The 14,321-nt window shown below is 36.8% G+C and overlaps 1 protein-coding gene across 15 annotated transcripts in view; it reads left to right on the forward strand.

The window, feature by feature from the left end:
* TCF12 (transcription factor 12) overlaps nt 1–14,321 on the forward strand; it is a 373,333-nt gene that overhangs the window by 250,425 nt on the left and 108,587 nt on the right. For 14 of the 15 annotated variants that reach the window (XM_087427661.1, XM_087427651.1, XM_087427653.1 and 11 more), the window contains one exon: nt 10,512–10,576. In XM_087427661.1, the coding sequence (XP_087283787.1) occupies nt 10,512–10,576 (65 nt within the window). Of the gene's footprint in view, nt 1–7,903; nt 7,950–10,511; nt 10,577–14,321 lie in introns of those variants that run through there. The other variant, XM_087427712.1, reaches the window with a different exon arrangement.

Raw genomic sequence — 14,321 nt, forward strand, 5'->3', positions numbered from 1 at the left:
GAATGGGAATGTAGAATTGTGCCTCTTTGCTCCCAGCCTCAACTTGACTGCTGATTGTGTCCTATGCCAAAAGAATATAGGCAAAATTATCTTTTATATTAACATTATAGTTTGTATTTTTGGAGCTTGGACAAGCAGTGGAGAGTTACAACTTATTGTTGCAACATGTATGTTGTTATTTATAGGAAAAAGATCACTTATTTTTTTAATTCTGAGAAAGTTTTGTTACAGTAATGATTGCCTCTTATATTTTATGCATCTTATACCAACAACTGGGTAAAATAATTTCTTGAACTTCAGCAATTTGCTGTTTCTTGAACAGTTGTTTTAAATACTGTCCATATTAGTCAAAATCATCTGTCGTTTCTTCAGCAGTTCTCAGTTTGGGGTCAGAAAATACTGAGTCTGGTTAATGTAAACCATATAAGTCTAACTACTTAAAATACTTTTGCACACAAGATATTTATAAACTATGTGTCTGATGGCTTGATTTACATATATTTGTATAAATGTATATCTTGCAATAATATGTTGCTATTCTACTAGAGTTGAGGTTCTTAGCAGGAGTCCAGAGACTGCCAGAATAGGAGGAAAATCAGTGAACTTGGACGGGGAAAAAATTGTCATTTTTATTTTTACCAATCTCTAAGTGAAACTTAGCTTATCCTTCAATTTTGAATGAGGGTAGCAAAACAGTCCTAACAGTACCTATGATTTTTGTCACCAATATAACAGATATTTTCATAGCATAATATAGTTGTTGCAGATATCTTAAACTCATCAGCTGTGATTTGAAATTACCATTGTTAATGGGCCTGCTTTTAGATCTTACTTTTTTTTTTTTTCTTTTTGTGAGGAAGATCAGCCCTGAGCCTAACATCCGATGCCAGTTCTCCTCTTTTTGCTGAGGAAGATTGGCCCTGGGCTAACATCCATGCCCATCTTCCTCAACTTTATATGGGACGCTGCCATAGCATGGCTTGACAGTCAGTGTGTTGGTCCACGCCCAGGATCCAAACCCGTGAACCCCGGGCCACCAAAGCAGAATGCATGAACTTAACCACTACACCACCAGGTCGGCCCCCTAGATCTTACCTTTTAATGTGTTAATAAAAGAGCATATATATTACCATGCAGCAAATTTTTTTTTAAACATTTTGATGATAACATATCAGTTTATTTCATAATACTATACATTTTGTTTTGTTCATTTAATAGCATTATTCTGAAAAGACTGCCAGAGGCCCATGGTATACACGTACCCACAAACAAAACCCCTTTACTAAAATATCCCAGTAAATTCTTTGTAATAGTTTATTCATAGGTGTTTTGAGGGAAATTAGATAAGTTACTAATAGTTCTTAAACTGTGTTCAGCTGACATTTACTGTTAAAATTGTCCATTTACTGCATTTATATATAATATTTATGTAAAAGTTAGCAGAAACCCATAATACAGTAGCCAGAAGTTTTTGGTATTTGTCAGACACCTGAAATAAAATAGAGACTTATATGATTCATTTTAATTCATGAAAATAGTGCTTGTAAAAAGTCATTTTGAAAGAATTAAGGATGAATGTCTTCTAAATCTCACACTGAGTATGCATTATTATATTTAAGGAGTACCCAAACTTCTAAGTCCCTAAGAAATCATTAGTTTCTAAAAAAAGAAAGGTGAAATAAAAATGTATTTACATTTCAGAATCTCATTTGAGTAGGTTACGTATCATTTTATTTTATTTTATTTTTAATGTAGGGAACTGTGATATTTTATTTATTTGTTAATTTTTTATTGCAGTAACATTGGTTTATAATATTGTATAAATTTCAGTATTTATCCTTCTATTTCTGCATAGATTACATCATGTTCACCACCCAAATACTAATTACAACCCATCACCACACACATGTGCCGAATTACCCCTTTGGCCCTCCTTCCTCCCCCCGTCCCCTCTGGTAACCACCAATCCAATCTCTGTCTCTGTGTGGTTGGTTGTTGTTGTTATTATCTACTACTTAGTGAGCGAGATCATACGATATTTGACCTTCTCCCTCTGACTTATTTCACTTTGTATAATACCCTCAGTGTCCATCCATGTTGTCACAAATGGCTGGATTTCATCGTTTCTTATGGCTGAGTAGTATTCCATTGTGTGTATATACCACATCTTCTTTATCCATTCGTCCCTTGATGGGCACTTAGGTTGCTTCCAAGTCTTGGCTGTTGTGAATAACGCTGCAATGAACACAGGAGTGCATGTATCTTTACACATTGGTGTTTTCAAGTTCTTTGGAATAAATACTCAGCAGTGGAATAGCTGGATCATATAGTAGTTCTATCCTTAATTTTTTGAGGAATCTGCATACCGCCTTCCATAGTGGCTGCACCAGTTTGCACTCCCACCAGCAGTGTATGAGAGTTCCCTTCTCTCCACATCCTCTCCAACACTTGTTGTTTCCTGTCTTGTTAATTATAGCCATTCTGACGGGTGTGAGGTGATATCTCATTGTAGTTTTGATTTGCATTTCTCTGATAGTTAATAATGTTGAACATCTTTTCACGTGCCTGTTGGCCATCTTCTTTGGAGAAATGTCTGTTCAGGTCTTTTGCCCATTTTTTAATTGGGTTGTTAGTTTTTTTGTTGTTGAGATGCATGAGTTCTTTATATATTTTGGAGGTTAACCCCTTATCAGATGTATGGTTTGCAAATATCTTCTCCTAATTTTTAGGTTTTCTTTTCATTTTCTTGATGGTTTCCTTTGCTGTGCAGAAGCTTTTTAGTTTGATGTAGTCCCATTTGTTTATTTTTTCTGTTGTTTCTCTTGCCCAGTCAGACATGGTGCTTGAAAATATGTTGCCAAGACCGACGTCGAAGAGCGTACTGCCTATGTTTTCTTCTAGAAGTTTCACGGTTTCAGGTCTTACATTCAAGTCTTTATTCCATTTTGAGTTAATTTTTGTGTATGGTGTAAGGTAAGGGTCTATTTTCATTTTTTTGCATGTGGCTGTCCGGTTTTCCCAACACCATTTGTTGAAGAGACTTTCCTTTCTCCATTGTATGTTCTTGGCTCCTTTGTCAAAGATTAGCTGTCCATAGATATGTGGGTTTATGTCTGGGCTTTCAATTCTGTTCCATTGATCTTTGTGTCTGTTTTTGTGCCAGTACCGTGCTGTTTTGGTTACTATAGCTTTGTAGTATATTTTGAAATCAGGGAGTGTGATACCTCCAGCTTTGTTCTTTTTTCTCAGGATTCCTTTAGCTATTCCAGGTCTTTTGTGTTCCATATGAATTTTAGGATTCTTTGTTCTATTTCTGTGAAAAATGTTTTTGGAACTTTGATAGGGATAGCATTGCTTTAGGAAGTATGGACATCTTAACTATGTTAATTCTTCCAATCCAAGAGCATGGAATATCTTTCCATTTCTTTGTGTCGTCTTCAATTTCTTTCAGCAATGTTTTATAGTTTTCAGTGTACAGATCTTTCACCTCTTTGGTTAAGTTTATTCCTAGGTATTTTATTCTTTTTGTTGCAATTGTAAATGGGATTGTATTCTTAATTTCTCTTTCTGCTACTTCGTTGTTAGTGTATAGAAATGCAACTGATTTTTGTATGTTGATTTTGTATCCTGCAACTTTACCGTATTCGTTTATTACTTCTAAAAGTTTTTTGGTGGATTGTTTAGGGTTTTCTATATATAAAATCATGTCATCTGCAAATAGTGAGAGTTTCACTTCTTCCTTTCCAGTTTGGATCCCTTTTATTTCTTTTTCTTGCCTGATTGCTCGGTCTAGGACTTCGGTACTATGTTAAATAGGAGTGGTGAGAGTGGGCATCCTTGTCTGGTTCCTGTTCTTAGAGGGATAGCTTTCAGTTTTTCACCATTGAGGATGATATTAGCTGTGGGTTTGTCATATATGGCCTTTATTATGTTGAGGTACTTTCCTTATATACCCATTTTATTCAGAGTTTTTATCATAAATGGATGCTGTGTCTTGTCAAATGCTTTCTCTGCATCTATTGAGATGATCATGTGATTTTTATTCTTCATTTTATTAATGTGGTATATCACGTTGATTGATTTGCAAATGTTGAACCATCCCTGCATACCTGGAATAAATCCCGCTTGATCATGGTATATAATCTTTTTAATGTATTGTTGTATGCGATTTGCTAGTATTTTGTGAGGATTTTTGTATCGATGTTCATCAGTGATATTGGCATGTAATTTTCTTTTTTTGTGTTGTCCTTGTCTGGTTTTGGTATCAGGGTAATGTCGGCTTCGTAGAATGAGTTAGGGAGCTTCTCCCTCTCCTCAATTTTTTGGGAGAGTTTAAGAAGGATAGGTATTAAGTCTTCTTTGAATGTTTGGTAGAATTCACCAGGGAAGCCATCTGGTCTTGGACTTTTATTTTTGGGGAGGTTTTTGATTACTGTTTTGATCTCCTTACTGGTGATTGGTCTATTCAAATTCTCTACTTCTTCTTGATCCAGTTTTGGAAGGTTGTATGATTGTAAGAATTTATCCATTTCTTCCAGATTGTCGAATTGGTTGGCATATAGCTTTTCGTAGCATTTTCTTATAATCTTTTGTATTTCTGAGGTGTCTGTTGTAATTTTTCCTCTTTCATTTCTGATTTTACTTATTTGTGCCTTCTCTCTTTTTTTCTTGGTGAGTCTAGCTAAAGGTTTGTCAATTTTGTTTATCTTTTCGAAGAACCAGCTCTTGGTTTTATTAATTTTTTCTGTTGTTTTTTTTTAGTCTCTATTTCATTTATTTCTGCTCTGATTTTTATTATTTCCCTTCTTCTACTGATTTTGGGCTTTGTTTGTTCTTCTTTTTCCAGTTCCTTTAGGTGCATTGTGAGATTGTTTATTTGAGATTTTTCTTGTTGTTGAGATAGGCCTGTATTGCTATAAACTTCCCTCTTAGAACCGCTTTTGCTGTATCCCATAAATTCTGGCATGTCGTATTTTCATTTTCATTTGTTTCCAGGTATTTTTTGATTTCTCCTTTGATTTCTTCGTTGACCCAATCGTTGTTCAGTAGCATTTTGTTTAATCTCCACATATTTGTGGCTTTTCTGATTTTCTTCCTATAGTTGATTTCTAGTTTCACACCATTGTGGTCAGAAAAGGTGCTTGGTATTATTTCAGTCTTCTTAAATTTATGGAGACTTGTTTTGTGGCCTAATATGTGATCAGTCCTGGAGAATGTTCCATGTGCATTTGAAAAGAACAGTGTATTCTTCAGTTTTTGGATGGAATGCTCTGTATATATCTACTAGGTCCATCTGTTCAAGTGTGTCATTTAAGGCCAGTGTTTCCTTATTGATCTTCTGTTTGGATGATCTATCCGTTGGTGTAAAGTCCCCTACTATTATTATGTTACTGTCTATTTCTGGTTTTATGTCTGTTAATAACTGCTTTATATATTTAGGTGCCTCCTACATTGGGTGCGTAGATATTTACAAGTGTTATATTCTCTTCTTGGATTGTTCCCTTGATCATTATGTAATGCCCTTCTTTGTCTCTTTTTACAGTTTTTGTTTTAAAGTCTATTTTGTCTGATAGGAGTATTGCTACCCAGCTTTCTTTTCATTGCCATTTGCGTGGAGTATGTTTTTCCATCCCTTCACGTTCAGTTTGTGAGTGTCTTTAGGTCTGAAGTGTGTCTCTTGTATGCAGCATATATATGGGTCTTGCTTTTTTGTCCAGTTAGCCACCCTATGCCTTTTAATTGGAGCATTTAGTCCATTGACGTTTAAAGTAGCTATTGATAAGTATGTACTTACTGTCATTTTTTAACTTTTTTTTCCTCAGTGTTTTAGTAGTCCTCTATACAGAATTGATGGTCTCTTTAGTTTGACCTCTATCTGAAAGCTCTACTCTTTAACTCCCTACCTCCCTCGTTTTATGTTTTTGATATCATATCTAACCTCTTTTTTGTGCATTTGTATCCATTACCCTCTTATCATGGAAATAGATAATTTTTCCTATTTGTGGTCTTCTCTTTTCCCCTTAAATCAGTCCCTTTAACATTTCTTGTAGCACTGGTTTCTTGGTGACAAACTCCTTTAATTTTTGCTTGTCTGGGAAACTTTTTCTCTCTCCTTCCATTTTGAATGATAACCTTGCCAGGTAGAGTATTCTTGGCTGTAAGTTTTTTCCTTTTAGCACTTTAAATATATCGTGCCACTCTCTTCTTGCCTGTAAGGTTTCTGCTGAGAAGTCAGCTGATAGCCTTATGGGGTTTCCTTTATATGTAACTTGTCTTTCTCTTGTGGCTTTTAGGATTCTCTCTTTATCTTTAATTCTGGACATTTTGATTATGATGTGTCTTGGTGTGGGCCTCTTTGAGTTTATCTTGTTTGGGGCTCTCTTTGCTTCCTGTACCTGGATGTCTGTTTCCTTCCTTAGGTTAGGGAAGTTTTCATCTATTATTTCATCAAATAGATTCTCTGCCCCTTTGTCTCGCTCTTCTCCTTCTGGGACACCTATAACACGGATGTTAGTGTGCTTGGTGTTGTCCCAGAGGTCCCTTAGACTGTCTTCACTCTTTTTAATTCTTTTTTCTTTTACCTGTTCAGCTTGGGTAATTTCTTCTAATCTTTCGTCCAGCTCACAGATCCATTCTTCTGTATCCTCTACTCTGCTTTTGAGTCCCTCTAGTGATTTTTTCATTTTCAGTATTGTATTCTTCATTTCTGATTGGTTCTTTTTTATATCTTCCAGTTCTTTGTTGATATTCTTACCGAGTTCATCTATTCTTCTCCCCAGATCAGGGAGCATCCTTAACACTCTTTGTTTGAACTCTCTGTCAGGTAGGTTGCTCATTTCTGTTTCACTTAGTTCCTTTTCTGGAGTTTTGTCCTCTTCCCTTACTTGGAATGTATTCCTTTGCCTTCTCATTTTGCCTCTTTCCCTGTGCTTGTGTCTACGTATTAGGTAGGTCAGCTACGTCTCCTGCTCTTGGATAGGTGACCTTATATAAGTGATGCCTTAGCAGGCCTGCAGTTTGCTTCCCTCAGTTCTCAATGTTCCAGGAGTGACCCCTATGTGGGCTACATGTGTCCTTCTGTTGTGGCATGTTTGCTTTCCCTGTAGGTGCCCAGGGAGGCCGAGTTATGCTCCTAGCCAGCTGTTGTAATGCTCAGCTGCTTATAGTTGTTGTGGGCCCTTCAGTCTCTTTATCAGGTGTGGGAAGCCCCAGCACTGTTGGCTGCAAGTTCTAATACCACATTTGTGTTGCAGTATTTCTTTTAAGTGAGTAGGCCCCCAGCGTGGCAGGTGGCAGGTTGTTAGGCTCAGGGGCTTACAATTGCTATAAGCCTCCAGCCTTTAGGTCTCTTGTCAGCTCTCTGAGGACTGCAGCTGTGTGGGGCTGGCCTCAGGCACAGGAGCACCCAATTGTTTCAGGCTTTGGAAGGTGGAGCAAACCCCCTGTGTGGGTCTTTGAGAAGCACAAGTCTTCTGCAGCTGACAAGCCCTGCCGCTCACAGGTCCACACACACAGTCAATACAGTCCTGCCCCTTGTGCGCGCCCCAACCACCTGAAGTCGACCCAGTCTCTCCAAGGTGGGAGCCCCACACACTCCACCACCGCCCCACACTCTCCACCGGCTCCTTGTGCACACCCTGCCCCACTGAAGTGGGCTCACTTGCTAGGCTGCGGAAGAATCCAGTCACCAATCTATGCAGGCCCACAAGTTGCCTGAGGGCTTGTTGTTGGGTGGGGCCAGTCCCTAGGGTGGGCTGCCTGCCCTGGCTGAGCTGGATTAAATCGGTGCTCTAGTGGTTGTGGCAGACCCTGGGCTAGCAGACCCCAGAGAGAACTCCAATGGCGTCTGTGTCAGCACGCCCACACCAGGCCACAACAATGGCCGCCGCCAATGTCCCAGTCCCTGGAGAGGTCTCACCTCTCACTGCAATGCTCTCAGAGCCTATCAGGTGAGTCTCTTTTCACCAAAGCACTGTGCACCTTTCTTTCTGGTGATTTTAGGTTGTTTTCTGAAACGGGTGAGTTTGTGCGTGGGCCCTTTAAGAGCCAGTTTCATTTCTTTGTGAACCAGCTTTTCTGGGGGTACTCCCCAATGTTTTAGTAGCAGGCAAAGTCAGATATCATGCCACTCGTCTTGGTTTTGCTGGGTCCACAAAATGCCTATAGCAGGGGCACTCCCCGGCTCAGGGCCCCGCTCCTCCAGGGAGGCTGCGGACCTCTGGGCTGCTCCCAGGCGGCCGCGAAGCTGGCGGCTTGTGAAGGCTGCGTTTTTTCTCTCCAGAAGGGAGTTTCTGCCTCTTCCACCTCAATTAGGATTGTCCTTTGTTGCAGGAGTTCCTCTTATCCAGTTTTCATTTCCGTCTCAGGGGTAATTTTTCCAGGAGTAGTTGTAAATTGGCTGTGTCCGCGGGAGGAGGTGAGTTCAGAGTCCGCCTACGCCGCCATCTTGACCTCTCTCCTAAGTATCATTTTAAAAACAAGCTATCAACTTTCTATTTCAGAAGAAATTTCTGCATCTACTTTTTAGCTTATGTCAAATTAGTTTTCATTCTCTCTGATTTGAATATCCCTTTGTGAAAGGAAGTTTAGAAATTTTAATAGGCACAAGAAAGTAAGTTTAAGAAGTTTACATTTTCTTAAACAATCTACCTAATAGGTAGCCTCCACACGGATAATTAGATTAAGATTGTATTTGAAAGCTGTACGTTATTGAAAACAGAGCTAATAGTGATCTCTTACTTTGTTCCCTTTTTCACCTCAGCAGTTAAAAAAAAACAGGTTCCTTACTAGTACATTAGAGTGAAAATACAACAGACCTTAAGTTGTTGCTTAGCTTTGTCTTTCCTGGTTGCTTGAAATAATGTTTCAGGAAGAGGAATTTGCAAGGTAGAAAGGGGTTACTGAGTATTTCAACCAATAAGTTGATAGTATTTTGTGGTAAATGACAAGGTATTGGTATAAGTCTTTTTCTTTTTTTTTTAACTTTATGGTATTTGTTTAAAATGTTAGTGTAGTCTCCCAATTCTGTTCTGCCAAGTATACGAGACATGATTTGTTTTTAAAGGCAACGTTTTCTTAAAATTGAAGACGTCCTGAGAATGATTTTTACTATGTCATAAACTTGTTTGTTTTATTAGTAAAGTAATATCTCCAAATCGTAGATGTGAGCTGTTCTTTATTTTTTCCCAGTAATTTCTCTGCCAGTCGTTCTGAGTTGGCATTTCCCTTCAATCTCTGCCATCATCTTGGTCAAGCAGAGTTTCTGATCCATTTTGATGAGGCGCGGAGAAGAGTGTGTGTCAGAATTGCAAATGTATAATTCTTTAATGGTGTTGTGAGATGAGATTCCAAGAATAGAAGAGTCCACAACCCCAAGATATCACCTTGATTCTTACAAGCAGTCTTACTTATAAAGGATATATCCTTAAAGAGTTAAAATTTTTTTCCTTTTTATTTCACGTGTATATTTTGCAAATTAAAGTTCTTTCTGTAGAACTTACTACTTTATGGTGAGAATGTGAGGCAAGTAAACCACATTAATTGACCTGTTCTCATAAATCTCCTTTTTTTGTGTTGGCATTACTTCACCTAAAATATGTGCTTTATCATAATAGCTAATAATTGCTTCTTAAGACATATGTTATAATATCCTAAAGGGCTCAGAAATTATAAGGTTGAAAATCTGTTAATCCAGCAGTTCCACTTCTATCCTGGAGAAACTGTTGTGTGTGTGTACAATACATGTGCAAGGATATTTGTTTTGGCACTCTTCATGATAAAAGAAAAAGTAGAAATAATCTTTTTTTCAGTAGGGGAATAGATCAACTGTGGTTTTATTTGTATAATGGGACATTGTATACCAGTAAAAATGAATGAATTGGGTGTCTATTAACATATATCTCAAAAACATAATATTGCATGAAAATACAAATTTCAAAAGGATAAATACCATGTAATCCCATCTGTTTAAATGTATTAAGCACAAACAGTAATGTGTATTGTTTGAGTACGTAAATATATATTAAAAGGTTCAAAATATAGGTGAGAATCATATACACTAACTACCATAGTGGTTACCTTGGGATGTGAGGTGAGATTTGAGTTGTATCTATACTGTTTTGATTTCTGAGAGAGAGAAGGAGAGAGGGAGAAATGTTCAATCTGAAGCAAATATGGGAAAACATTATTCTCACTAGTGGGTGTATGGATCATACTGTTGGCTATACAGATGTCCATTCTTTTGAGTATTTTTTCAGTGTTTCATAATGAAAAGAAAGTATTAAATAAAATACATGCTGTTTTATGTATAAAGTCAGAATTTGACTGTTAGACTGACTAGAATGATAGTAAGCTTTTTAAATTTTATTTATTGGCTTTTATCTTCTTTCTTCTAATTGATTCTCTGTACTTCCAAACCCCAATATAATTACCATGAATGGTCTAGAACTTGAATGATTATCTACCAATAAATGAGGATTTTTATATAAAGTTATTTTTTCTTTGTTTTATAGGAAAAACGTCAGAGAGAGGTTCGTTTTCCCTGTATAGCAGAGATACCGGATTACCAGGCTGTCAAGTAAGTTTAATAAATACGAAAGCAGTGAGATAATCTTTTTAACGCATAAATAAAGGCTTTAATGGAGGTAGAAATTTATCCAATTTATTTCACTATTATTTGTGTCTTTAGTTTGTGACTAAATGTGGTAGGTTTTTAGCAATTAAACATATTTTCTTTTCTTCTGCTCCCTCTGATTAAAATGATTTCCCTTCCCCAATTCACAAGACTGTCTTTCTCTATTATCAAAGATTTTTATAACTCACCTCCATTTTAACTGGAAGCAAAGTAAGTTATCTTCCTATCCTCTTCCAAAATGCTTATCATTTCTGAAAATGATTTTTGCATATTTCCTCATGAAAGAGAGTGGTTGAAACATTAGATAAAGAATATACAATTGCTCTATGTAGCTTGACTATCCTATAATGTTAAACTTATTAACATTGGAAGTATTTTCATTTCAGTCCTACATCTAACCAAATTTGTAGGCTTCCTATGGTCTCTGACTTGGAAACTTTGTTTAAACTTTTCCATATTTTTTAGCATATTGTGTTTCTAGTAGTGGCCATCTTCTCTGCTTTTTCCCCATATCTTTAGACTGAGAATCCTGAATACTCAGTTCACTTGCAGATTCCCATCAGAATCAAGCCAAAAAGAATAGAAAGGAAAGGCAAAATGTATTAAATTTGTTTTCTGCCGTCTGCATGCCTTTCATGAAGCCTATCCTAATTTCAGACATGGGCATGTGAGCCAATTTTAACTGTCATACTAACAATACTATTTCGTTTAATTCATATCCCATAATTGTGTCATTCAGAGTCAGAAGACCTAGGTTCAAATTCCATCTCTTCAGGTTACTGACCTGTGGCCCTAAGACAAGTGATAACCTTAAATCCTATCTCTGCATTGATTTCCTCATTTGAAAAATAGAATTAGCAATTTTTGCTTCCAACTACCTTGTAGGTCTCTGAAGGTTAAACTCCATGTATTTGTGAAAGCATTTTACAAAATAAATGCACATTAAAAAATTTTTTCCATTCATATAACCCACAAGCCAAAAGCTATTTTGAGTCCTTAATATTATTTTTAAGAGATCAAAAAGTGTGAGAGCCAGTGGTCTAATGTTAACACTACTGCTAAACTTGAGAAAAAAACTATTGTAAGCTCTTTGAAACTACAGCTGCATCTAATAAATCATAGTTAATGCTTATATTAATGAGTTTTCACTTACTTTTTTTTTTTTTTTTTTTTTTGTGAGGAGGACTAGCCCTGAGCTAACATCTGATACCAATCCTCCCCTTTTTTCTTGAGGAAGATTGGCCCTTGGCTAACATCCGTGCCCATCTTCCTCTACTTTATATGGGACGCCACCACAGCACGGCTTAACTAGCGGTGCATCGGGGTGCCCAGGATCCAAACCTGCGAACCTGGGGCTGCCGAAGCGGATTGCGTTCACTTAACTGCTGCGCCACCAGGCCAGCTCCTCACTTACATCTTTTAATACTCTCTTGGCAAAGGTATTGCTATTTAGTTAGAATCAGTGGTAGGCTCTATTCATGTAATTTTCCAATTTTGGATGAATCTTAATAATTTTTACCCAGTATTAATATGTGTTTATACCAGATTTAATTCTCACATCAAAAAAATTTATTGTAAACCTAGATGCATAGCACTCTAATAACAATTGCTACCATTTACTGAGCACTAACTGAGCCAGGCACTGAATCAAACACAATCAAATTTAATCCTTTTAAGAACACCCATTTTGTGGATTAGAAAATGTGTGTTCTGGGCCAGCCCAGTGGCGTAGTGGTTAAGTTCGTACGCACTGCTTCGGCAGCCCAGTGTTCAGCAGTTCGGATCCTGGGCACGGACCTAGGCACCACTCATCAAGCCACGCTGAGGTGGCGTCCCATATAGAGCAACTAGAAAGATATACAACTATGCCATACAACTTTCTACTGGGGCTTTGGAGAGAACAAAGGAAAAAAGGAGGAAGATTGGCAACAGATGTTAGCTCAGGGCCAGTCTTCCTCAACAACAACAAAAAATGATCTTTGGGTTCCATACTTTAAAATAAAAAAAGAAAATGTGTGTTCTTCAACGATATTCAGTAATTTTCTCAAGGACATACATCTAGCAAGTGGTAAACCTTCTAAACTCATGTTTAATATGTTCAAACTGTGATGTAACTATACTGCAGCATAAGAATCCCTCAGATTCCTAGTCTGTTCCTAGTCTTCCTCTCTCCCATTTTAATTTGTTTTATTGAGGAGGGGCCTGGGAATTTATATTTTTAACAAGTACACAATGTAATTCTAATTCACATGGACTAGAGATTATGCTTTGAGAAACCCAGTTCCTCTGTATACATCAAATATAAGCATATAAAAAGAGAAGAAACTATAGGATCACTGTCTAACAAATGTCTATAACATGTTGGAGAGATCAGGCAGGCCTATGGAAAAGAAAACAACAAGGTTACTGGAAAGTATGAAATGTAAAATAACAATTCTGCTATATACGAGAAGATTTAAAGATATTCAAGTGAGGGAAAGATTTCTTTTTGAAGAATTCATTCAGAAGCATGCATGAACCCCAGACTGTAAGCCCAACATTCAGGATAGAAGAGAGAAGATTATACTGCAAGAAGGATAAATAGCATCAGTGAAGACAAGAGGGCTCTTAAAACGATTCCTTACTGTGAAAAGAACAATTGCTTTGCTATTTATTATTGTTACTTAGCTCTGACTATGCTGCAGTTGCTAGGAGAAATTATGATGGATGGCACTAGCTGATTTGAGGGCTGAGTAGTAAACTCTGGAAATTCAAGAGTTAAAAAAGATGTATCACTCCCATTCAAAGAAAAACTTGTATTCCAAACAGTATTTATTATAATGAGTCAGAGAAGGAAAAAATACACTGAAACAACTAATTGGTTGCCATTTTGTCTTACCTGTTCACAAGTGACATAAAACTCTTAACCACACAATGATAACAGAAGAAAATATAAATAGTGACTACAAAATTATATCCAAACTCCACTTTGAAGCCATTTTTCTTCAACAGAATCCCCCAAGGAACATTAACTCTGCTATTAATGTACATAAAATGCTGCTGACATACTGCAAAATTCAGCTAATTTAATAATGCCTGATAGGCCTTACTTCATGTTAAGATGATGTAATAATATGTTGCTAAATGAGTCTCCTCATATTACCTTCACTGCAATCGCATAACTGATGAGCCATTAAAAGGAAACTAGTGTAGCAGTATTATTGGAAACATTGATAGATCATTCTACAATTGAATTTTTTTTTATTGATTCAACACATAGCGCAGAAGCCAACATCTTTATTAATAATAGGTATAATACTTTAAAAATGCAACCATGGAGTGAAAAATCCTTTTATGATTATGACAGTTTCTCATTGATATCTCTTAAACAAGTATTTATTCAAGTAATTTGTATAAATTTTTCTCAAACCGTTCAAACCTAAGTGAGGCAGGGTCATGTTTTTCCCAAAGAGATTTAAGTTCAGATATTATACCCTTGAGAAAATGACAATTAACTTTAAAAACTCAGTTAATGCTTAGTTATTAGGAAATTTACCCCTACCATTTGCTTCTTTACCATCCTCTTTTTCTATTATAGCCATTCTTATTATATACTGACATTTGATAATGATAAAATCATAGAAGAGTCAATACATCAGAAAGATATAAGAGTGATGAATATGTACACACCTAATAATAGAGCTTCAGA

Source organism: Ceratotherium simum, chromosome 3 (assembly GCF_057802395.1).
Source record: "Ceratotherium simum simum isolate JZ-2026a chromosome 3, ASM5780239v1, whole genome shotgun sequence".
In the NCBI taxonomy this organism is placed as follows: domain Eukaryota; kingdom Metazoa; phylum Chordata; class Mammalia; order Perissodactyla; family Rhinocerotidae; genus Ceratotherium; species Ceratotherium simum.